Below are 25,091 nucleotides of genomic sequence, written 5' to 3'. Positions count from 1 at the left end.
ACCAGTATTAAGGCTAATAGGGTGAATGAAGACTACATCTACTGCAAGCTCTTTCCATACTCACTTGCAGGAGAAGCATCTCAATGGTTAAAACAGTTGCCATCTGGATCTTTGACATCTTGGCAACAAATTAAGGTGGCTTTCCTTAATTATTTTTATGATAATGCTATGTCTGATGAGTTGAGAGTGAAGCTGTCCTCTTTCAAACAAAGACCAGATGAAGCTTTCAAGGCAGCTTGGGTGAGATTCAAGGCTTATCAGAGGGACTGTCCACACCATGGTTTTTCATGAGTGCAATTGCTGAGTATCTTTTTCAGAGGGTGTGATTGGGAGTATCAGTTAGCTTTGGATGCTGCAAGCCATGAAAATTTCAAAACAAGATTTCCAGAAGATGCTGAAGGTTTGATTGAGAATTTGGCTTCCAACAATAGCATTAAGAGAGCAGATGCTGAAAGGAAGAGATTGCATGGAGGATTTGATTCAAACCAGCTAGCTTCTGTTAATGCTAAGCTAGATTCAATGCATAATCTTCTTGTGGGTAAGAAATCGGTTCACTTTGCTGCTGAAGTTGAGACATTTGAGCCACAAACTGAGACAGGGAATGAAGAAGCAGATGTCAACTTTGTTTATGGAAATCAGGGTCAGAGATTCGGTAATCAGGAAAGCAACATGCCTTACAGTGGGAACTCTTCAGGCTACACTCCCAAACCGGATTATCAGAAGCAGCAGCAGAATAACAGTTATACGAGAACCTATGGGAACTCATCTTATCAGTCTCCTCCTCCTAAGACTTCTTCTGAGAGTAGAATGGAGACCATGCTTGATCAGATTCTTCAGGGACAGGAGAATATGATAGTGACATTCAATGGAAAGATTGATAATGTCTACACAGAGCTTACTGGAAGGATTGATGCATTGAATGTTCATGTTAAGAAGCTGGAGAGTCAAGTTGCACAGACTGTTGGGTCTGTCAAACGACAAGAGGATTTTCTTCCTGGGAGAACTGAGTCAAATCCCAAACATTCTTGTAATGCCATATCAGTGAGAGGTGAAGATGAAGGTGAAATTGCTTCTGCAGAACAAGGTGAGCAATCGACGGAGAATTCTACTTCAGACGGTGGTGTCGATCGACACCACCTGGGTGTCGGTCGACACTCATCTCAGACAGAACCTGAAAATACAAAACCTCTGGTTCCAGCAGTTGTTGAGGGGGTGTATAAGCAAAGTCCATTTTCCTAAGCCAAGAAGGTCCAAGCAGGAGAAGAAGCTAGATGCAAGGCTATGATGGATAAGGTGATGATTGAGATGCCTTTGATTGATGCAGTAAAGCTTTCACTACCACTTAAGCGCTATGTTAAGAGAATGGTATCAAATGGTTTGAGCCCTGAGGAAGGAGCGTTGCTTACCAAGGATGTCAGTGCAATTCTTTTGAACCAGCCTCCACAGAAAAAGAAAGAGAGGAAGCAGGAGGTGGTTGTCTCTAAGGAAGTAAGTGCAGTAATTCAGTGTAGAGTTGTAGAGAAATTACCAGATCCTGGGAGTTTTGTACTTGGTTGCTCTATCTCTGCAGAACGGTTTGCTCACTCACTTTGTGATCTAGGCTCTAGTATTAACTTGATGCCACATTCTGTTGCTGTGAAACTTGCGATGACCGAATTCAAGCCAACTCAGATTTCTCTTGTCTTAGCTGATAGATCCAGAAGAATTCCTGAAGGTGTTTTAGAGGATATTCCAATTAAGGTTGGAAACTTCATGATTCCCACAGACTTTGTGGTGCTGAAGTATGATAAAGAGCCTAGTGATCCTCTCATCTTAGGAAGATCTTTCTTGGCTACAGCTGGTGCCATCATAGATGTGAAGAAGGGACACATAACACTGAATGTGGAAGGTTTGAGTCTGAACTTTGAGATAGATAAGCTGAGCAGAGCTCCTACTATTGATGGACAGACTTTTTCTGTTGAGAAAGTTTTTGATACTCGAGTTGCAGGCTTAGTGTCGATCGATGCTCCATTAGCATCGCTCGACACCCCTCCACATCCGAGACCGAACTTGTCCAAAATTGATGCTCCAAGTCATAAACCTGTTCCTAAACAGACAACTCCCCACTCCACACTCCAGAGTCTACAGGTAAGGCAAAGGTGCATATCATCTTCACCTAATCCCCCTCAAATCATTAATAAGAATTTCAAAGGTACAAAGACTGTTTTGCAATTAACCAAGCCACAAGACTATCGTAGAGCGCTTGTTTCTTCTATTAATGATTTTTCAGGACATAAAACAAGCCCGCCCATACTTCCGCCCCACCCTGGTCCTACTCCTCATGTCCTTGGTAGACCTCACTCTTCTAAAGCTTATACACCACCTTGGATGAAGAGGACATTTTCTCGGAGGCATTCACTGCCATGTTCTACTCCACCTGATGCCTGAGCCTCAACGCAGTCAAGCTAATGACTGAAAACAAGCGCTTAGTGGGAGGCAACCCATTTCTAGGTGTTTCTTTTCCTTTTGAGTCATTTTTCGTTTTGCATTGAGTCAGTTTTTGTTTGAATTTTGTTTGAAATTATGAACTATCTATCTATCATGTTGCTTTTAACTTGTGTTTGAGTGTCTCTTAATAGAATAATCATCCAAAGATTGATCCAACAACACATCAACACAACTAACTGCAACTAACAAGGAGTTTCGGCCAAAAATCACCATTCATGATGAGTGTCGATCGACACTGAAATGGCATCGGTCGACACCGCTGGGTAACCCGAGAATCAGTTCATCTTTTCATTACAATTTTCAATCCATTTTTGTTTCTTTTAGCTTTCCTCTTACTTGAAAACACTGGGGACAGTGTTGTTTAAGTCTGGGGGAGGTTAATACTAACTACTAACATAGTTTTTGTTTTAGTGTGTCAAAACCGTAAAATTGTTTTATTGAGTCAAAATTTTTGTTGGAAACTATGATTTTTCTTTTTAGTGTATTGCCTTGGTTGATTAATGCTGCAGATTGAATCCTGAATCCGAATTTCCAACAGAATCCAAAAACCATGAGTCAAATCCCAAACATTCAAATTTCCCCCAGACTAATAACATCCAAATTTCCAACAGAATCCATAAAAGCCTAAGGTAATTTCTGCGCTTTTCTTTTTACCTCATCAAGGAGATTGATGTTCATAGAGCTTGACTCCTTGTTCATGACTGACAAGCAAGATTTTCAAAAAAAAAATGGTACTCCTCTCCCTTATTTAAGTTGAAAAGATTACTCCTGAGCGCTTTGTTTTTTTTTAAAAAAAAGAATAAAAGATGAGATGATTTTGATTAGTTTAGAGAGGGAGATAAATTACCTGTGACCTCATTATTCTATTCTTGAGTCAAATGATCACACAAAGCTTGGAAGCGAGAGGTAGGTAAATTACCGATGACCCCATTATTCACCTACACCTTTGATAAAAAAAAAGAGTCAGTGAAAAAAAAAAACAAAGCAAAGCTCAAAGGAGGATAAGAATAGAATAAGTAAGGGGGAGAGGAAGAATACCACATGCTGTACAAGGTTATATCTTGCTTGTTATGGTATAGTACGGGAATGAGTCTAGAAGATTCTTGACATTGATCAAATTGATGAGACCCACCGATGAAGGCTTAATGGAGAAAGTAGTGGAATTTGGTTTGAATTTGGGATGCTATGAATGTCAACGGAGAAGTAAATGGTGGTTCGATTTGGATTTATTTGCTAAGCTTATGGATTATGGTTTGAATGATCATGGCATTACCCTAGAGAGAAAATGAGTTTATGTGTTTTCAAACCTCTTTCATATGTCTAAGTTTCTGTTTTGCTTGAGGGCAAACAAATGCTAAGTCTGGGGGAGTTGATATATCATGGTTTTTGTGGTTTTTAACCATGATATAAAGAGTCTTTTAGAGTCTTTTGATTTGTTTTCTAGGATGTTTTTGAGTCTTAACAGGTTTTCTAGGATTTTGGCATGAAAGGAGCAAAATGGAGCAATTAGAAGGGATTTTGGAGCAATTCAGCTAAGAAAGAAAACTTGGAGCCGATCAGAAGTGGTGGTATCGATCGACACCACCTGGGTGTCGGTCGACACCCCTGTTAGCCGCAAGAAGACCCAAGTTTTGGAAGTTTTACAAATCTGCCCCAAAGTTTTCCATATTTGTATCATTAGCCCGTGACGTGTTTTAGGACATATATATATTGTTTTTGGGTTTTAGAAACCCTTAAGTTATTTTCCAGCAGCTTTTTGAGAGAGAAAAACCCTGAGAGATTTTTAGAGAGTTTTTGGAGAGAATAATCAAGACTCATTGAGAGAAGATTCAGAACTCCTTTACTTCTTCTTTTGATTTCTTAATGCAATTTATTCAGTCTATGATGTGTTCTTCATTGATTATGTCTGAGTAGTTTGCTTGTTAGGTTTAGGATTTTTCACAGGGTTTTTATGGATTATTAGATCTGTTTATTTAGGATTCATTATCTTTCTAGATCTTCATCATAGGTTGTTCTTCATATTAATCCTTGATTGACCATATAGAATTAATAACCTAGGAAAATAAATTGATATGAGAATATAATTGATTTTCCTGATAAAACCTTTTAACGAGCAAAATTATTTCTTGCAAAGAGATTTGATTTAGTAATTTTGTGAACAATCTAAACCTGTTTTCAAAGCTGATTTTTAACCTAGAATTTTACCAAGAGATTTGGATTTTCTGGTTTTAAATTTAGATAATATTTGCAGTGAGAACTGATTTGTTTTACAGAAGAGTTTAGAGTTCTAGATCTGATCTTAATTGCTTGAATCCTATTTATTTATTGATTTAGTATCTCATAATTACCTGAGAAATTTTCTAGGCCTAACCTTTTGATCATCTGAATTTTCACAGCCTTTATTTAATATTTGCATTGTTTATTTTAATTCAAATTAATTGTTTAGCTTAATTATAAAACTCTATAATTTAATGTGTAGAACTTGAGTCCTTGTGGAATTCGACCCCTAAGTACTGCAGTGATCTCTTAATTTGAGGGAGTAGCTCTAGAGTTTAATTTGAGCATATCAAAAACAAATCAAAAGACTAAAAAAATACATTTATGGTTAAAAACTATAAAAACCATAATATATCAGTTACAAAACAAAAGAATCAACATTAATTGACGATGATGTTGATGATTACTTCTTAAGGTCGATAATCTACCCATTGTTGAAAAAATTATGGGGTTCTTCACTAACTCAAGAGAATTTCATTTTATGTATTTGGTCCGAGACAGAAACAACGTTTTCAACGAGTTTCATTACCCACCACCTTTTGGTTTGGGTATCTTTTGGTTTGGGTATGCAATTTGTATTTTTGACGTAGGACTGGTCAAGATTAGGGTCCACGAAGAGGCTCAGGACAGATTAAAGCTTTTTTGGGATATTTTCGAGAGGAAAACAATGTCACTATTTGTTAGAAAAACACTGATACAGACTAATTGGTAATCAGATAGTTGATTGTTCAGAGCTATCAACGAAAGCAATGAGTTTTGTAATACGACGTGCATTTTGGTATTTCTACAAAAAAAAATTAGCCAAACACAACTTTCGTATAAGAAGATTGATTACAAAAGAGGAAAATAACGAATTCATCTAGTCGTTAGCGAGTAAGACTTAAAGCATCGTCAAATTCACTACTTAGTTTTTATCATCCTCGCTATCTGACATATATTTATGTTTACGTAATAATTTGCTTTCGAAGTTTTTGTAATGACTTTGTAGACTCATAATGATAGCAATGAATTTGTTTAGCCAAAAAAAAAGAAAACTTTTATTTTGAATACAAAATATTCAAAACTAGTCAAAACTAAAAATATGGTAAAACTATTAAAATATTAATATAATTCTTGTTCGAATATTAGGAAATTTTAACAACCTAAAAAAACAAAAAAACTAATTTAAAAAAAAAGAAAAACAGAAATGGCCCTAATTCAAGGGCTTTTGCAATTGGAATAAAAATGTTTAATCTGGGTTCCTGATTCTTCGTCATTACCAATTTTACTCTGAGATCACCCTATCAAGGACTTAAGTACCTGACTCAGCTCTGCGTCACATACGACTTGGAATCTGAGTTCCCAAGAACTTCTTCTTCTGATTATTACTCCACGATTCCCCTCTCTCTCTCATCTCTCTCTCTCTCTCTATAAATCAGTTTCTCCTCTTGTTTCTACCTTTTGCTTCGCTCTTTGTTTCAATAAGTTCTCTGGGCTTTTCGATTCTGGGATCTGCTCGAAGAGGGTTTGCGAAATTAAGAAGCTTTTTAGGTAAATTGACTTTTTTTTTTCTTGGGTTTGTTAAAAAGTCTATCAATTTCGTCTTCTAAACCCAAAATTGTTCTGCTAATTCTCGAATATTACTTTTGATTTGTGTTTGCTTTGTAAGTCTGTGGTTTGGTTTCAGAGTAAAACCACCTGACCATTACTAGTAGTTTATGTCGGTGTATGTTGTTGTCTAAGTTTCTTTACAAGCTTATAGTTTTGGTTTAGATTAATTAGTTTTGATGAAATGAAATTGAGCTTCTTATTTGGCTTTTTTTTTTTAATGTTGAATTTGTGGGGCAGGAAATGGATCATTCATCGAATAGATTTGACAATAATGGAGTGGAATCGATTTTACCGAATTACAAGCTTGGTAAAACTCTTGGAATTGGATCTTTTGGGAAGGTGAAAATAGCAGAGCATGTTGTCACTGGCCACAAGGTTGCTATTAAAATCCTCAATCGCCGTAAGATCAAGAACATGGAAATGGAAGAGAAAGGTATACAAACTGTACTGTTAGGTTTTTGTAGCTTGAGATGTTTCTTTAACAAAATGAGTATATCTCTCTTCCTATTGCATGAGAGAGGTTATGTATATTTGAGGAATTAAACGGTTTCATCTGTTCCGTTTTTTTTTAATCTTAATGTATGTATATTTCTTCTTTTACAGTGAGAAGGGAGATCAAAATTCTCAGATTGTTTATGCATCCTCATATCATTCGGCAATATGAGGTGATTGAGACACCAAGTGACATTTATGTTGTGATGGAGTATGTCAAGTCCGGAGAGCTCTTTGATTATATTGTAGAGAAAGGCAGATTACAAGAGGATGAGGCTCGTAACTTTTTCCAGCAGGTTTGTTTTCTCTTACTACAATCAGTGTGTTTGTAGCGTATCATTGTCTTCTATGAGTTTTGAGTGTTGATAGCTTTTGACTTGTATCTGAGCAGATAATATCTGGTGTTGAGTATTGCCATCGTAATATGGTTGTCCACAGAGATCTGAAGCCTGAGAATTTACTACTGGATTCGAGGTGCAACATTAAGATTGCAGACTTTGGTCTTAGTAATGTCATGCGGGATGGTCATTTTCTAAAGACAAGCTGTGGAAGCCCCAACTACGCTGCTCCCGAGGTATTCATCTTAGTAGAGTTACCGAGCTCTTTATTACCTATGTCTCGTTTCGCTTTCTTTTGATCTGAATCACCTCTTACTACTTGTTGTAGGTTATATCAGGTAAGTTATATGCTGGACCTGAAGTAGATGTATGGAGTTGCGGAGTAATATTGTATGCTCTCTTGTGTGGTACTCTTCCATTTGATGATGAAAACATTCCCAACCTTTTCAAGAAAATTAAGGTATTGTACATTTTACTTTGATTCAGCTCAAAGACCTTTCTCAATTGGATTCATATTTTATGTGAAGTAACTAAATCAAGGTGTTATTTTCTCTGTAGGGTGGGATTTACACTCTTCCAAGTCATTTATCATCTGAGGCTAGAGACCTGATCCCAAGGATGCTTATAGTTGACCCAGTGAAACGAATCACCATTCCTGAGATCCGCCAACACCGTTGGTTCCAGACTCATCTTCCTCGTTATCTTGCTGTTTCTCCACCAGATACAGTAGAGCAGGCTAAAAAGGTTGGTTTTAGCGCCATTTAGAAATTAAAAGAGTCACTTGCGGTGATAGTAGCAACTTCTCCTTTATTTTCCAGATCAACGAGGAGATAATTCAAGAAGTGCTCAACTTGGGATTTGACAGAAACCAGGTCATGGAATCTCTTCGCAACAGAATACAAAACGATGTATGAAGTTTCGATTTGTAATATCCCTTTTATTCCCTTGAACTAGTTTCCAGTAGCCAGTCACTGAAATGCCACTTCCTACTTGTCTCAGGCCACTGTAACATACTATCTGTTATTGGACAACCGGTTCCGTGTTCCAAGTGGCTATCTTGAATCCGAGTTTCAGGAGACAACAGTATGTGTTTCTCATTTCTCCCAGTGGATAGCTTTTAAACATTTAAATCTTGAAAGGGCCATAAAAAGCATAACTCTTTTACGACATGATATAGTGACCTGGTCAAACGCAAGGTATCGTTTTGGTTTTCTACTAATATTTTCACCCTTTTCTTTTACTCATCTAGGACAGTGGTTCCAATCCCATGCGCACACCTGAAGCGGCCTCACCTGTAGGCCACTGGGTTCCTGCTCAGGTGGATCACTATGGATTGGGAGCAAGATCACAAGTCCCAGTTGACCGAAAATGGGCTCTTGGACTTCAGGTTTGTTCCTGATTGCTGATTCTATTTGTTCCTCACCATAAACTCGTTTGAATGCAATACACAATTCGATATCTGTTTCGTCTTGCCAAAAACATCAAGTTATTTGGAAATTTGTTATCTTGTTTTGAATGATTACTCTTTACCTCGACATGCCCAAACGGATAATCAATCTGTTACCATACTATTTTGAACAGTCCCATGCGCATCCTCGTGAAATCATGAATGAAGTTTTGAAAGCTCTTCAAGAACTCAATGTGTGTTGGAAGAAGATTGGTCACTACAACATGAAATGTCGATGGGTTCCTGGTTCTGCTGATGGTCAGAATACTATGGTCAACAATCAGCTGCACTTCAGAGATGAATCCAGCATCATTGAGGATGACTGTGCCATGAGTTCACCCACTGTCATCAAATTTGAACTTCAGGTAACTACAAAATTCGTAGGAGAAAGAAAAACAACAGCCCAGTTTAGTTTGTTAAGGAATATGAACGGTTCTAAGTTCCCAGAATCGATCTGGAGCAAAAACTAAGATCTGCTATTGTTATATCCTAATACTTATTTAGGGTTACTTGTTGTTTTCCCAATAGTTCAGCAAAACTAAACCAGCTAGGCCAGAGACTATCAGACTAAAACTACTTAAACTAACTGTTTTCGAACAACAGTGGTCACATATTATTACACTTTTCTGAGTTTCCTTTTGATTTTGAAACAGCTATACAAAGCTCGCGAAGAGAAGTACTTGCTGGATATCCAGAGAGTTAACGGTCCTCAGTTTCTCTTCTTGGATCTATGCGCTGCCTTTCTTACAGAGCTCCGTGTGATCTGAAGCTTTTTTAAACCATTTGTTCGGACATTTTTTTTTCTTTCATGTTTAATGGTTTGTAACAGTAGAGAGAACACAATATAATATGTGGGTGCAGTGTTTACTTTGCCGGGTTACTTTTATATACCTGGATTCTAAGTTAAACTCTACTGTAATAGTAACTATCATTCCTCTTTTTGATGGTTTTTTAAGGATTGATCATGTGTACATAAGGCTTCATCTACGTCATGCTTACAATTTGATATTTTCCTGACTTCCATATATATATATATACATATATACACTATTGTTCCCAATTTTATATTAACAATTTTATACTAACAGTCTTATTCCTCCTTTGGTGCGAATTTTATATCAGACACATAATACATGTCATAACATGACTTAAAAACATTGTATATGTGCATCAGAACTCCACTTCACAAATTTCGGCCATCCAACTTAACTCCTTAGCATCAATAAAAGAAGTGGAATAGGATATTGATCCCGAAAGTTGGAGAGCTAGCTACTTTGTATGGACAACGCTTCTTGCAAAAGGAGCAAATAGGTCTGAGACATATGATGATTGTTGGACAGAATATATATTACTACCTCTGTTCTAATATATAAGATCTTGTAGGCTTTTTGTTTTTGTTCTATTTTATAAGTTGTTTTTAAAAAGTTCATATGCACTTTTTATATTAATTTAATAATTTTTTGACTATTCAAATTCTATAGTATTTTTTCTACTGGTTGAATTTTGTTAAATGATATAATATTTATTGTTTTCTAATCTTTGTGCTTTAGCCAAAAATCTTATAATTTTTGAACCAGAGGGAGTAGATTTTAATTTAGATGAAAAGAGCAAAACCCGATATTCTTCTTCAATAATTGGTGGAAAATCCAAGTTCTGAAGCAAGTAGACCTAAGCTTTGGAGTTTTAGGATAATTATTTTAAAATACTATTTTTAGTGTCTCTTTTCAAAAATAGCACTTTTAGTTGTCCATTTTCAAAAATATCACTGATTAAATCTTAAAAGTTTACCAATTTTTCATAGCCTTAATAATATAAAGTTAATGAATTGGTGGAAAATCCAAGTTCTGAAGCAAGTAGACCTAAGCTTTGGAGTTTTAGGATAATTATTTTAAAATACTATTTTTAGTGTCTCTTTTCAAAAATAGCACTTTTAGTTGTCCATTTTCAAAAATATCACTGATTAAATCTTAAAAGTTTACCAATTTTTCATAGCCTTAATAATATAAAGTTAATTAATACATAAAATATGTGAAATTAAGAAAAATCAATTCAAATTTATTTTACTGGATATATAAAATATATCTAAAATTAACTTATTTGTAAATACTCTCTAAAACACAAGATATGCAAGAAATATCTTTAAAAAGTTCTTATGTAACTAATATATTTTGTAATCATAAATAAAATTAATATATATTTATGAAAATAAACTTATCATGAATAACATTTATTGTTTAAGTAAAACTATAAAAAATTCATTTTTGAAAAACAAAAAAAAATCAAAGAAATTTAAATTTATATTTCCCAAAAATAAGTATTTAAATCTCCATATATATGTTCTTCCATCCAAAAATATTTTATTGTTAAATTTTGCTCTTTATTACCACTTATAAAATGACTTTGTGAACCAATTAAACCAAGTTTTTTCATTTACTTTCAATTTGACGTAGTTCCTTTTCACCACTAACATTTGTTTGTGACCGTTTGTATAATCACTAAAATATTTCTATAATATTGTCTACTCATAATATTGTCGATAAAAATAAAAAAATATCTATACAATTACAATGAGTTTATAACTAACCAATAAAATTTGAGAAGTTGAAAGATAGTTAATTTGACATAATATAAATTAAATTTGAAAATTATAAGCATGATGATATATGAGTCTTAGATAATTTAGAGATATAAAATCTAAAAAAAATAATTTAAAAATACTTCAACATTTAAAAAATTAAGAAAAAAATATTGATCTTACATATCCTTAACTAAAGGAAATACAAATCAAAATAATATAAAATATATATTTTAAAATCATCACGAATTTCTAATAAGAAATCAAATTTAACTAAATAATGTAACTAAAATCTAAAAGTACTACAACATAATTAAATTAAAATAATAAAAAGTAAAGAATAAACAAATATTAAAAGTTAGTAGTTTTCCTTTTTACAATAGGTATAAAACTTTTACTTTTTAATTTTTCGTTTCTTTTTTAATGTTTTAGTAAATTAAGAATTGACACATGTGAACGTTCCCCAATATATATCAATTTATTTATGTTATCGGAATCATTTAAATCCTTCTTGCACAACATATTTAAACTTACAGATAACATCTTAAAGTGAATCTCCATAAATCAGTTCATGTGCATTAAACGTTAATGACTATATATAGAGTGCCAAAGCAATTTAAATCTTTTGACTTTCTAGTTATTTAGGTATTCTTATAAAATATATAAATTATTATACAAAATCAGCACATGCCACATTGCCCACCCCATAAACATGATATGCATTTACGTTTCCATCTCTATATAAACACTTTTACCATCAATTAAAAAAAACGAAACAAGTCTCAATATTCTTACAAAAAAAAATAAAAAATTGGAGTCGAAAAGGAAAGTGCAAGACATGAAGTTTACAACATTGGTAATGCTCGTACTGGTGATAGTAATCCAACTGTCTCCAACGTTGATCAGAGCCACCACAATAGTTGAAGGTCCGAATCCGAGCGAAGAGAAACTACAATGCATTGTGATGAATGTTATTGTACCATGTTTACTACCGTTGACCAATCCTTTAATCCAACCAGTCGCACATTGCTGTCAAGTAATGGTAGAATACAAACCGTGTTTATGTCAATTCATAAAAGGCGAATGGTCACAAGCTCTTTTTAATTCTCCGAATGCTCGCAAAACCTACAAAGCTTGTAATATTCCTGATCCTATTTGTTGAAAACCTCATTATTATATCTATAAAATAATGACTATGTAATGACTAGGATTATTATTATATTATAGTTTTTCTGTTATGTTGCAATAAAATTTTTATCTTGTTACAACTATACATAAATAGACATGTCAACAAGGGCCAAAGCCCGCAGGTTGGTCCGGCCCAGCCAAAAAATACCGGGCTCAGACTTAAATATATATGTCTAGAAAAAATTGGGTTTTTTGGGCTCAGCCCGTTTGGGCTATAAGGTTTTTCGGGTTTAGCCCGACCGAGTTCGGACCAGTCTGAAAAGTTTTTAACAAATATATTTGTACTTTTTTTGTTAATATTTTTATTTGATTGCAATATTTGATTAATGGTTTATTGTAAATAAAATTTAAAACTCGAATCCTAGTTTTCATATTTACTTAATAACCTTTCTTAACACTTTTAAAATTTTTATCTATGATATTTTATATGAATTATATATTGTTTTATTTGGTTAAAGTATAAAATTTTATTTAGTTTTTAACTTTTTCTTTTAAATTAAGTTGGTTGTAGTGAATATAGATGAGTTATTAAAATTTTGATTGATTTGTTTTACAATGCATCTTTAAACATTGTTTTTAAAGACTTATAAGTTTGAATTATTGATCTATAAGAAAAGTCCGAAAAGCTCGAAAAGCCTATAGTCCTATTAAGACCGGTCTCGGGCTTTAATATATAAGTTCAGAAATATTTCGAGCCAGATCGGGCCGGACTAAAACATATGCGGGTAGCCCTGGGCATTCGGTTCCATGGGTCGGATCTGGTTAAGAACCGATCGGGTTCGGGTCTTTCGGTTATGCAAATTTTTTATCCATTTAAGAACCGAGAAGATATGGTTCGAATATCGGTACGGTTCTTCTCGGTTCCAGGTCGGTTCGGTTCTATAATTTTTGGAACCAAATCATATCTGAAACTTGAATATCCCATTTGTACCCGAAATGTAGCAAATTACCCGAAAGTGAAAACAAAAACCTGAGAAGAACCGAACAACAAAACTTCAAAGGTCAAACGTCAAACTTATTTCCTACCAACACAAGTCACACTCTCCTAACAACAAGACAAACAAAAGTTCAGACATAAACACCAAAGTTCAGACATTAAACACCAAAATTCAGATATCAAACACCAAAGTTCAGACATAAACACCAAAGTTCAAAAACTTAAAACTTGAAACTTAAATGCTACTTGAAAGTTGAAACCGTCCTTGGCTTGACTCCTTGCGATATCAAACTCTACATAACTTGTCTTGGCTTCATTTTAGGATATCAAACTCTACATAACCAAACATAAGATAATTAAGGTCCATTTTACATAACTCTACATAACAAAACAGAAGATAAGTAATCAGTAGTAAGAAATCGAAAGTGTTCCATCAAAGAGACATCAAACTTAAAATTTGATTTGAAATTGGAACTCACTCGACAGTCCTTGCAAGTTGAATTCAGGATCAAACTCTACATAACAAAGCAAAAGATCAATTGTCAGAAATAGAAAGTATAAAGCACATTTGAGTTAGAAGAGTTTAAGAGAAGATATTACCTCTCATGAGATCATCTTGCAACTCCACATCCGCAAGCATTTGTTGGATTGTTATCACTCCCTTTTCATTGATATGAATCTCACATTTCATCCATTGCTCTGTGCACATCAAGACTTCAATCATTTAGTGGGTTAAACAACTTCTTTGTGGGTTTAATATTCTCCCACTAGTGCTAAATGTAGATTCCAATGGTACTGAAGACACTTGCATTGCAAGTATGTCTCTAGCAATAAGTGATAGAACCGGAAACTTTGGGCTATTGATCCTCCACCAAGATAACACATCATACTCAGCACCATTTAGAAGGTTTGGATCCTCCACAGTTTCTTTCAAATACAAATCCAGCTCATTTGATGAATCTTGAATTCCTAGTTCTTTAACCACCTCTTTGTAGAGATACTCTCCATGCTTTCATAACCAACGCTGCTCTCACAATAATCACTTCAAACTTGCTCTTGATACTAAGAAGTTGCTCTTTGGGACTGAGTAGATGTCTCTGATTCACCACTGCCACTTCTATTGACTAAAACACTATACTCTACAAACATATCCTTAAGGATTTACAAAACTGACTCATGAAGATGAGTAGCCTCAACACTATTTTTACCATAAAGTGTGTCAAAACAAAGTTGAGCAAACTTCATCTTCTTTCTTGGGTCGAATATACTTGCTACTATCAACAACTTATTCATTTCAACCTTCTTTTCAAATGGATCCCAATACTTCTCTAATTTCTCTAACATAACCAATGCTTTCCATCTCAAATTTGCATCAGGACCAATACTCGTAGTTTGAGTAGTAATGTTTTTTAGGATGGTAACTATCTCATTGTATATCTTATGGGAGCACACAGAAGTAGAAGCTGATAGTACTAGTGTAGACTTGTAAAAGATGACAAGAAACTGAACCAACCTCTCAACTGCATCGACATCGTTTTTGATTGCTGGTCCAACCCTTTTTTTCCCATCCACCTTTTCCTCAAAGTAGTCGTTATAAACTTTGTCTTCAGTCTCCATCTTTTCAAATGCCACTATAAACCTCAAAGCTTGTTCTAACATGAGGTAAGTGGAGTTCCATCTGGTCTTGACATCTAAAGGTATGCTTCCTTGTTTAAATTTTGTTGTTTGCACTCGAAGATGAAATGCTTTCAATCTGTCCATTGAACCTCTCAGAAAATTAATTCCATTCCTAATGGCAGCCACACTGTCATCTACCTCATGTAGACCTTCCTTAACAATCAAGTTCAATATATGAGTGGCACACATTAGATGCAAATAATCACCTTTCAGAATAAATGCATCATTCCCGTTAAGCTGTGTAAAATGCTTCCTTGTATCTCCTTATTGATGAACTGTTAGCAGTGGCATTGTCTACTGTGATGCAAAAGACTTTCTTGATGTCCCAATATTCCATACAATCCATAAGAACCTTGAAGATAGCTGAACCTTTCTGATCCGGAACATTCTTGAAACCAATGATTAGCTTCTTTAACTTCCACCAAGCATCAATATAATGAGCAGTAATGATCATATAACTATTTCCAGTATATGGAGCAACCCAAATGTCCGTTGTTAGTGAAAACCTCTGTTTATTCTCCCCAAGCACCTTCTTCATAGCTGCTTTCCTCTTAACAAACATCTCCACAATATCTCTTGTTGCTGTTCTACGAGAGTGTGGCTTATATAGTTGAACTTTGGCACAAAAATATCTCCAAGCTAAGCACTCTATGAAAGATACTGGCAGCTCAGCTAAAACCAACAACTCATTAAAAGCTTCCTTAAACACAGATTCATACACCTTACTGAATCTAAGATCACCACTAACACCATCAGGACTAAACACATTCTGAATCTTTTCTGTATGAGCAGCTTGACATACCTTGTATGCCTTACATGCAGTTAGTAGATGCTTAGATAAATTGGAGGTACCGCACTTACTTGGACATTTCAGTTGTTTCCCACAATAATGACAATTGCATAAGTCATTATTGTCCTTCTGTTTGGTGAAGTGTTCCCAAACCCACGATGTCGTTGCTTTCTTCTTTGTGTTACAAAGATGTACGTAGACGTACGGGAACGAAGCTGAACCGCTGAATCGAGAAAGACAAAAGTGATGATTCATCACAGGTGAAGGTTCGGGAAGCTGGGTAAAGAACTAAACTACTAAAGAGTAAAGATAAGCAGTTTCGGGTTCTCGGGTATCCATTCGGTTCCTCAGGTAATAACCGGAACCGACCCGGTAATCACGGATATAACCGTTAATTATCCATCAGGTTATTTTGGCAATAACCGAACCCGAACCCAATTGGTAATTTCGGGTCGGTTCCGGTTCGGATTTTTGGATACAGTGTTTTTTGCCCAGGGCTATATGCGGGCTTTATAATTTCGGGCTGTGCAAGGTCGGGCTAGCCCGATTGACAACCTTATACATAAACCATTATTAATATGGTAAAGATTTTTTTTTTTTTTTTTCAACCAAACAATTATAAATTAGAAAAGTACTCCAAGATTGGTGACCCAAACAGGAGGATAAGAGTTTACAAAAGTAGAATCAGAAATTAAAGATCTTGATGAACGAGCTAGGCAATCTGCCCTTGCGTTGAGGTCTCGTGGGATACTGGTAAGGGTGAAGGAGGGGTATGAAGCTCTGAGTAAAGAGAAATCCTCCAGTAACATCGAAAAAGTGGGCCAATCGTTCGGCGTCTGCACCATCGCAACTAGCTCTGCATAGTCCGTCTCAAAAGCCTGACAAACAACACCCGTCGCCAGTAAAAATTCCATAGCCCAAATCAGAGCTTGCAATTCCACGTGTAAAGGGGGTAAGGCCTCGTCTGTGAGTTCGTGCTCCCAGAAGAAGCGTAGAGTGTTCTCCAGTGCAACACCACCAACCCGGACCCTGAAAAGGGTCCATACCTTTCCACAAACCATCAACCTGACAACGGGGAAAGGAGCCCCTTTCCTCCAATATAGGCGGATGAGAAGAAGAATTCCCCGAATAAGACTTGGCCTCAGCCCACAATAACTTATCATTAGTTGCTTGTTCCAAAAAGATAGAAACAAAAAGGTTTTTCAGGGAGTTTGAGATGGAGCCAACTGGAATATGGTAAAGATTTATATCAACAAATTTACAAGCCAGCCCAACACTAGACGGTGAAAGGATCAAAACCCAGTATTCTTCTTCAATAATTGGTGAAAAATCCAAGTTCTGAAGCAAGTAGACCTAAGCTTTCGAGTTTTTGGATAATTTTTTAAAATGCTATTTTTAGTGTCTCTTTTCAAAAATAGCACTTTTTGTTGTCCATTTTCAAAAATATTACTAATTAAATCTTAAAAGTTTATCAAGTTTTATAAGGATTAGAAGGTACTTCTTGATGATAACGATTACCTGGAGACTCCATCAAAAATCTAAAAAGTTTATAAATTTTTATAAGATTTAGAATGTAACTCTTGACGATAACGGTTAATTGGAGACTAGATCAATTTTTTTGCAAAGTCTTATTAAGTTTTTATAAAGTTTTACAATGTAATTTAGAAGGTTTTACAATATTTTTATATAGTTTTTAGAAAGTAGTTATACGGTATTTATAGGATATTTATAAAAAGAAAATTTACACTTATAGAGAGAGAATTTGTGTATGCTTTGATAAGGTTACACTCTTATTGGAGTATATTTAAAATTTTGAGAAGCTTTTAGGATAATTTTTTTTAGAAAATGGTATGGAAAAAGAGACATTTAAAAAAAATTCCCTTAAGATTTAGGGATATATAATTGTTTTATAAATACCTCTAAATTACGTACGAAAGAAAATATCCCAAAGACTAAAAATCAGATATCAAATATATATATCAATTTATTTATGCGGCATATAGACGGGGGAAAGGATGTATGGAAAACGCATAGGTAAACCCATCCGGACCTGGTGCTTTATTAGCATTCAGTTTGAACATCACCTTCCTTATCTCATCAGTAGTGGGGACCTTTAACATTGTTTGCTTTGTTTCAGGAGAACAACGATAGGTCAGGAGGTTTTGAAACCAAGGGATAAGGGCAATTACTGGCTGTAGGACCGTAGGTGCCAGGAGAGCTTTGAAATGATTAACCGCCATAGTACTCATCTCCAGAGGGTCATCAATTACAATTCCAGAAAGAATGGAAAACGATCTTATGGCATTGAAGGCATTCCTTATCTGCATAATATGATGGAAATAGGTAGTATTCAAGTCTCCTTCTCTAAGCAATTAATTATGGACTTTTTCCTAAAGAATGCTTCCTCTATATGCCGCAGAAACTCCCATATTGAGTGTATCTTTTTCTTGTTGATACAGGTCAAGAGAAGGGTTTACCAGTGCTTGTCCCTGCACAAATTGCAACAAACTGTTAGTCTCTCTCACTCTATTCTGAATATCTGAAAAATTCTCTCGAGAAAGTGTTTTTAATTCTCTCTTTAGTGTTTTTTGTTTTGCACTCAAAGCGGACAAACATGATTCCTGAGGAGATATGCTTCCAGCCTGATTCCAAGCAGTTCCAATAGTATCAAGAAATTTAGGGTGTTTGGTTAAGAAATTGAAGAACTTAAAAGGCTTAGTGTCGGTTGAGGGAAGTGGGGCAAACAGGTTTAGACAGCTAGGGGCATGGTCTGAGATGTCTGGCGCCAGAAAGGATACTAGACTATCAGGGTAAGAGGAAAGCCACTGATTATTGACAAGCACTCGATCTAGATTTTTGGCTATAGGGTTTAACGGGTTTTTGTTGGTCCAGGTGAAAAGAGGGCCTGAGAACCGCAGATCAAACAACTCAAGCTGCATAAGGCAATCACGAAGCTCCATCATGCGGGTAGTGATATGGTTGATGCTTGGATTTGAGTGCTCTGCTGGGTGAATGATTTGATTGAAGTCACCACAGACGACCCATGAAGTGGAATCAAGTGGTAATCTCTGCTGAAGACTTAGCAGTTCACACGAGAGGTCAATTCGATCTTCACTTTGATTAGGAGCATATATGAAGGTATAACAAAATTGATGACCACCTTGAACTGAACTTCGCAGGTAAGCAGGTGATTGGACTGATACAGGACAGAGACTGATGCCGATGCTTTCCAAATGACGACAATCCTACCATCCTCATGCGAGCTATGATTAGAGGTAAAATTCCAACCAGGACAAGCCTTATTCATAACACGGTTCAGATTTGTTTCCTTAATATGAGTTTCTAGTAGAGCACCAAAAATAGGCTTGTTAGCAGTAAGCCAAGTAGCAAAAGGCCGATGCTTATCCGTATCATTAAAACCACGGATATTCCAGCAAAAAGATTTTATATACATAGGGATTGGGTTAGGTTAATGACTGAGAGGAGTTCCTCCAGGGGGTGGAGGGATTTCCCCAGTGGAAGAGGCTAAAGAGTTTAAGGTTGGTGTGTCAATCACCATATCAGTGAGGTTAGTTGGTATTGAAGTGAAGGGGTGAGGTGGAGGAAGGGGTAGTGGGGAGAGTTTGTGAAGGCTTGATTGGGTTGGACAAGTAATAGGAGAAGTTAACACATCATAAGGATTGTGAGTAGCAATTACAGAGGGAGCAGGAGGGGTTGGGTGATTATGTTTGGCTTACTTTGGTAACACGGGGGGTTTAGGCGTAGAAAGGTTTTTCAAGACAGTTGTTTGACTATCATTTGGCTGGTGGGCACTTGGTAATGGGACAAAAGAGAGAGAGGCACTAGCAGGGACACTTAAACCATCCAGCCCTTTGGGAGAGTCTCCAAGTTGCACAAGGACCGGACCTGATGAGCAACCCACTTCTGCAACAACCGGTAGTGGATCAGTGACAAGCTTCCCTTTACCCTTCTTGACCGCAGGGGGAACCGTTGGTAAGTCCTTTGGTTGTGTTTGTTTTTACTGAGTCCATGAGGGTGTCACTAGTGGGCAGTAACGAATAACATGCCCTATTTCTTTGCAGTGAGAGCATGTGGGAGGAACCCAAGGGTAGTCAACCTCAATAGTAAGGACCTCGCCACTATCCCTGACTACTTCGACAGAGGAAGGCAGAGGCTCATTCAGGTTCCTTTCAACCTTGACATGGGCAACAGATAAGCTTACTAAATTCTTAGTGAACTCATCCATTTCCTTCGGCTCGCCAACCAAACCAGCAACCAAACATATGCCTTTGTGATGCATCAGGTCAAACGGCATACCTTTAAGATGTGCCCAGATAGGAATGACATCAAGATCAGTACTTTCACCTCCTGATGAGTCCCATTGGGCCACAAGGAACATACATTCACCAATGTATCACAACTGAAATAGTGAATGGATATCAAAAGTCAAAAGGACTGAAGAGAATAACTATCAAAGTTGATATTGCCAAGGCATTTGATAAAGTAAGGTGGGAATTCATTTTCAGTTGTTTGAGAGGTATAGAAGTCCCTGAGCAATACTTACGCTGGCTAAAGGCATGCATTTGTACACCATCTTTCTCTGTTGGGTTCAATGGCACTGTGAATGATTATTTCAAAGGACCCAGGGGGTTGCGCCAAGGGGATCCACTTTCCCCATATCTCTTTGTTCTGGATATGAATTTTCTATCTGCCTGTCTGGACAAAGCAGCGGAGGAAGGAAAAATACAGTATCATCACCGATGTCAAGAACTGAAATTAACTCACCTTTGTTTTACGGATGACTTACTGATTTTCATTGATGGTTCGGTCTCCTCGCTGCAGAGTGTCCTTCAAGTTTTAAAAGAGTTCGAAGAAGTATCTGGCCTAGCTATCAGTCTTCCCAAGACTAGCTTCTTCACTTCAGGTATTTCCCAGTCTGAAATTGATCAGATTGTCAGTACAACTGGAATCACGCATGGTCAGTTACCTATCAGATATCTGGGTGTACCTTTGTGTATGAAGAAATTAAGCCTCCTCGATTGTGCGCCGCTGATACAGAAGGTTAAGGGTTGCTTTAACGCCTGGTCAACGAAGTCACTCTCCTTTGCTGGTAGGTTACAAATGTTGAACTCGGTGATTGCTGGCATCTCCAATTTCTGGTGTTCAACCTTTGTCCTGCCAAAGAAATGTATTAAGATCCTTAACTCTCTCTCTAGTGCGTTTCTCTGGAAAGGAACAACGGAGGGTCACCATACGGCTAGAGTGGCATGGGATACGGTAATTCGTAACAAGAAAGAAGGAGGGTTGGGGATTAGAGACCTATTTGTATGAAACAAAGCATGTATGATAAAACTTATCTGGTTGCTCTTCTTTTGCTCTGGCTCGGTATGGGTAGCTTGGCTTAGGAGGGAAATACTGTTTGGTAACTTAAGCACCTTCTGGACCCGCAAGCCTAACAACAGGAACTCATGGTTAGCTAATAAGCTGTTGAAGCTCAGAGACCATGCTTACCCGTGGATAAAGGTAAAGTTAGGAGATGGTAAATCCTGTCATTTCTGGACTGATCATTGGAGTACTCGTGGCAAGATGACAACATACCTTCAAGACGATGGTCTCTATCAAATTAGAATTCGCAGAGGTGCTCGGCTCTCTGAATTATGGCGACAAGGGTCATGGAGATTACCTCCTGCAAGATCAGAAGCGCAAGTTAATCTTCACATTGACTTATCAACTCTTACCTTAACTAAAGAGCCTGATACTTACATTTGGTGGATTGATGACCAGAGCAAAGATCATCATAACACAAGCACTATGTGCACTGCTCTGAGAGTGAGGCTCCCAGAGGTTACTTGGCATAGTGTGGTTTGGTTCTCAGGACGAATCCCCAAACATTCGTTTCTAACATGGCTGTTTGTGCTGAATCGCTGCCCAACTAGAGATAGGCTCCTCCACTGGGGTCTACAGGTGGATCCCCTTTGTCTTCTCTGTGCAACCACGCCTGAATCGAGGGATCACATCTTCTTTGAATGTCCCTATAGCTGGTCGATTTGGTCAGAAATAGCAAGACGTTGTGCTTTCCCCACTTCGAACAACTGGGACCTGAATCTTACAAACCTCACTTAGTGCAGAGTCAATCGGGCAGCTAGGAAATTTCTATTGATAGCTTGGCAAGCGGTGATTTACACGATCTGGACTGAAAGGAATCATCGCCTCCATCGAAACGCTTTCAAATCTTCTGATCTTCTTCTGCGGCAAATTGATTTGATCGTCCGGAACAGAGCTTCAAGCTTTCGTGAAAGTAATCCTCAACTATCTTTATCTTTTCTCCATCACTGGTTCTCTGGAGCATAGTAGAAGAGGATTCTCCTGTGACCTACCTCTCGATGCGATCTAAAGCCTTTCGTTTTCCACGACTGGATGTACACGATAGCAATTATTGAAGGTGGTTAGGCGGTTAAATTTTCAACCGAATCTATGGTTCGATCTTAACTATTGGTTCGATTCTAATTATGATTCAAGTTCTATTGCCCTAAAAATATAAAATTCTATCGGTAATATAATAGGCTTTGGCCCTGTAAACTATTTTCTTTCTTTTGCGTTTTATAATTGAAAGCCTTTTAACAAAAAAAAAAAAAAAAAAAAAAAAAAAAAAAAAAAAAAATTGGAGTCGAAAAGGAAAGTGCAAGACATGAAAAGTTTACGACATTGGTAATGCTCGTACTGGTGATAGTAATCCAACTGTCTCCAACGTTGATCAGAGCCACCACAATAGTTGAAGGTCCGAATCCGATCGAAGAGAAACTACAATGCATTGTGATGTATCCTTTAATCCAACCAGTCGCACATTGCTGTCAAGTAATGGTAGAATACAAACCGTGTTTATGTCAATTCATGAAAGGCGGATGGTCACAAGCTTTAATTCTCCAAATGCTCGCAAAACCTACAAAGCTTGTAATATTCCTGATCATATTTGTTGAAAACCTCATTATTATATCTATAAAATAATTACTATGTAATGACCAGGATTATTATTATATTATAGTTTTTCTGTTATGTTGCAATAAAAAAATTATCTTGTTACAAGCATACATAAATTTCTGATTTGACATGGTTAGCAGAAAACCAAAAGTTTTTATATTAAAAATTAATAATTAATTAGATAACCGGGGTAAAATTGGAATTTTGAATTTGTTGAAAAATCATATGGATATGAAAACAACAACACTTATTGTTTTAGGTTTTAAATGACACGTTTTTATTATTTGGTGTATTTTTATTCTAATCCCAAACAATTGAGTATTAAACGTCCAAATAAAAATAAGTTCGAGTTTTTTTTTGGCATTTTTCCCGATTATTATTACGTTATAGTTTGTTTTTTTGATGGTGCAATAAAAAATTTATCTTGCTACAAGCATAACATAACCTCAATATGAGAAAGATTTATTATACTTAAACCATAAATATTATCAAATTTCAAAGCCAGCCCAGCACTAGACCCATTAGCCCATGAAGAGGCCCATCACTCACTACACCAAATCGTAGAAAACAGTTAAATAAAGGCTTTGATAATCGAAAATGTCGAAGTCCGATTGAACCGGATCTCGCAGTCTAGCTATAATCGTTCGTTGGGGTACAACAAAGGTGAGAGCCGATTCTGTGAGTTGAACAGTTTTCGAATTCGTTTGAGATCTATGATTTCGATTTGGTTTCTTGAGACTTTGAATCTCTGTGATAAGAGAAACTCGATTTTGTAAACAATTTGATGCAATCTGTGAAATGTTTGGTTAGGCATGTAATGAGGAGCAATTTGGAATCTTGTTCAGTTCTGTGTCTGTCTGCTGATTAGAGATATTAATTACTGATTACCTAACATAAGTACTTTTGCGCTTGTCTAATTAAAGAGATGGAAGAGTCCATAAGAGCAGCTTCACAAGAAGTATCTGAAGAATTCAAAACTCTTGTCAAGGCAGAAGATCTCAATTCTCTCAGACATTTGCAGCATCTCATGTATGTTTGAATTATCTTTTTTTTTTTTTTTTAATATACTCTGTGGAGTTGGTTTATATGAAGAACTCAGTACATATGTTGTGTGATGATGGTCTTGTGTGCAAATTTTGGTAGATTAGGGAGGCTACAAGATAGCAATGCGGTTCTTGCACACTACAATGAATTTGCAGAGAATTGCTTTGCTGATGTATCGTTGGAATTCGCTAGAAACATCCGTCTTTTGAAATCAATGAAAGCAGACCTCGATTACATTTTCTTGAAACTAAGGTATGCTCCCCTTTTTCTTCTGATCTTTGTATCCCTTTACAGTTCTGATCTATGCTCATGAGTCCTTTTCTTGTTTTTAGGAGCATCAAAAGTAAGATTCTTGCTACGTACCCAGACGCATTTCCAGATGATTCTACTAGTGATGCGTTTGATCGAAGGCCTGATCTCCAGTTGCCTCAGTAAGCATTCAGAAACTTTTAGATGTGTATTCTTCCGGAGAAGACCTTTCTTATTGTGTTTGCTTGCTTCTTTTTTCCTGGATAGGTTTCGTCATGTAATTACTTGATGTGTTCTTAGTTATATTCTCTGTTAATGGTAGAGAGATACTTTTCTTTTGTTGATGTTGCATTTTAGTAATAGATGGAGAACCTTCGTACAAAGGATTTCAGATTGTAGTGCCATACCTCTATATAACTTTTGAATACCTATTTACAGCGTGATACAAATATACGTTCATGAAAATAAATAGGATTGAATTTGTCGAATGCGTAGAACATCAAATGACTAGAGAGCGTAGGGTAGATGATCCCATCACTATGGGATGAAACAAGTTAGGCTCACTGCCATGTCCCTACTAACACTACCTCCTTTTGGTATATGTTGTTTACTATTCTTAACATTTACACCGAAAAAAACAAGAAATATAAAATGTTGTAAGTTTACTACAGTTGGCCATTTGACGACCATCAACGACTAGAATCTACTGTCATGGAGTTCTAATTTCCTTTTCAGTTGACAATATATTTAGGTACCTTCTATATCAATACTCGCTCGCATTGAATCAGACGAACCTCTTCCTTCCATTCTTCTTAAAACCCTTATATGGCAAGTGAAATCATGCGGTTCCCACTTTTGAAAACAAACATCTCTTTGTGAAAACAAACTGAACTTCATGAAACTTGTTGGCCCAGCTTCTGATATCTCGAATAATATTTTTCACTGTAATATCAATGTGTTGATTGTTTAAGCTTTTTGTACTTCAGAGTCTCCTTCAAAGCAAACAGAGGTAATTCCTCTTA

At 36.3% G+C, this 25,091-nt stretch overlaps 3 protein-coding genes and 2 pseudogenes across 4 annotated transcripts; all 5 read left to right on the top strand.

Moving 5' to 3' along the window:
- The first annotated feature begins 5,879 nt into the window (after positions 1-5,879).
- On the top strand, positions 5,880-9,607 carry LOC104780099 (SNF1-related protein kinase catalytic subunit alpha KIN11-like). The gene is made up of 11 exons (XM_010504562.3): positions 5,880-6,294; positions 6,592-6,787; positions 6,958-7,142; positions 7,238-7,420; positions 7,513-7,644; positions 7,743-7,928; positions 8,003-8,092; positions 8,184-8,267; positions 8,434-8,571; positions 8,766-8,996; positions 9,285-9,607. The coding sequence occupies exons 2-11, from the start codon at positions 6,595-6,597 to the stop codon at positions 9,396-9,398; spliced, it is 1,536 nt and encodes a 511-aa protein (XP_010502864.1). The 5' UTR covers positions 5,880-6,294; positions 6,592-6,594; the 3' UTR covers positions 9,399-9,607.
- A 2,295-nt stretch (positions 9,608-11,902) lies between these two features.
- Positions 11,903-12,477, top strand: LOC109132612 (non-specific lipid-transfer protein 2 pseudogene; annotated as a pseudogene). Its single transcript, XR_015596130.1, has one exon. The product of XR_015596130.1 is annotated as a non-specific lipid-transfer protein 2 pseudogene (transcript).
- Positions 12,478-21,141: 8,664 nt separating this feature from the next.
- LOC147945585 (uncharacterized) lies at positions 21,142-21,921 on the top strand. Its single transcript, XM_087509305.1, has one exon. It carries the CDS (start codon positions 21,142-21,144, stop codon positions 21,919-21,921), a length of 780 nt encoding a protein of 259 aa, XP_087365431.1.
- Positions 21,922-22,419: 498 nt separating this feature from the next.
- Positions 22,420-22,775, top strand: LOC104783678 (uncharacterized; annotated as a pseudogene).
- Positions 22,776-23,354: 579 nt separating this feature from the next.
- On the top strand, positions 23,355-24,452 carry LOC104780098 (kxDL motif-containing protein LO9-177-like). The gene is made up of 4 exons (XM_010504560.3): positions 23,355-23,439; positions 23,700-23,805; positions 23,920-24,072; positions 24,153-24,452. The coding sequence occupies exons 2-4, from the start codon at positions 23,702-23,704 to the stop codon at positions 24,253-24,255; spliced, it is 360 nt and encodes a 119-aa protein (XP_010502862.1). The 5' UTR covers positions 23,355-23,439; positions 23,700-23,701; the 3' UTR covers positions 24,256-24,452.
- The last annotated feature ends 639 nt before the right edge of the window (positions 24,453-25,091 follow it).

This window comes from Camelina sativa, chromosome 4 (genome assembly GCF_030686135.1).
Source record: "Camelina sativa cultivar CO46 ecotype springtype chromosome 4, ASM3068613v1".
Classification (NCBI taxonomy): Eukaryota; Viridiplantae; Streptophyta; class Magnoliopsida; order Brassicales; family Brassicaceae; genus Camelina; species Camelina sativa.
The sequence above is the reverse complement of the archived record's forward strand: the minus strand, read 5'-3'. Positions and strand labels throughout refer to the sequence as shown.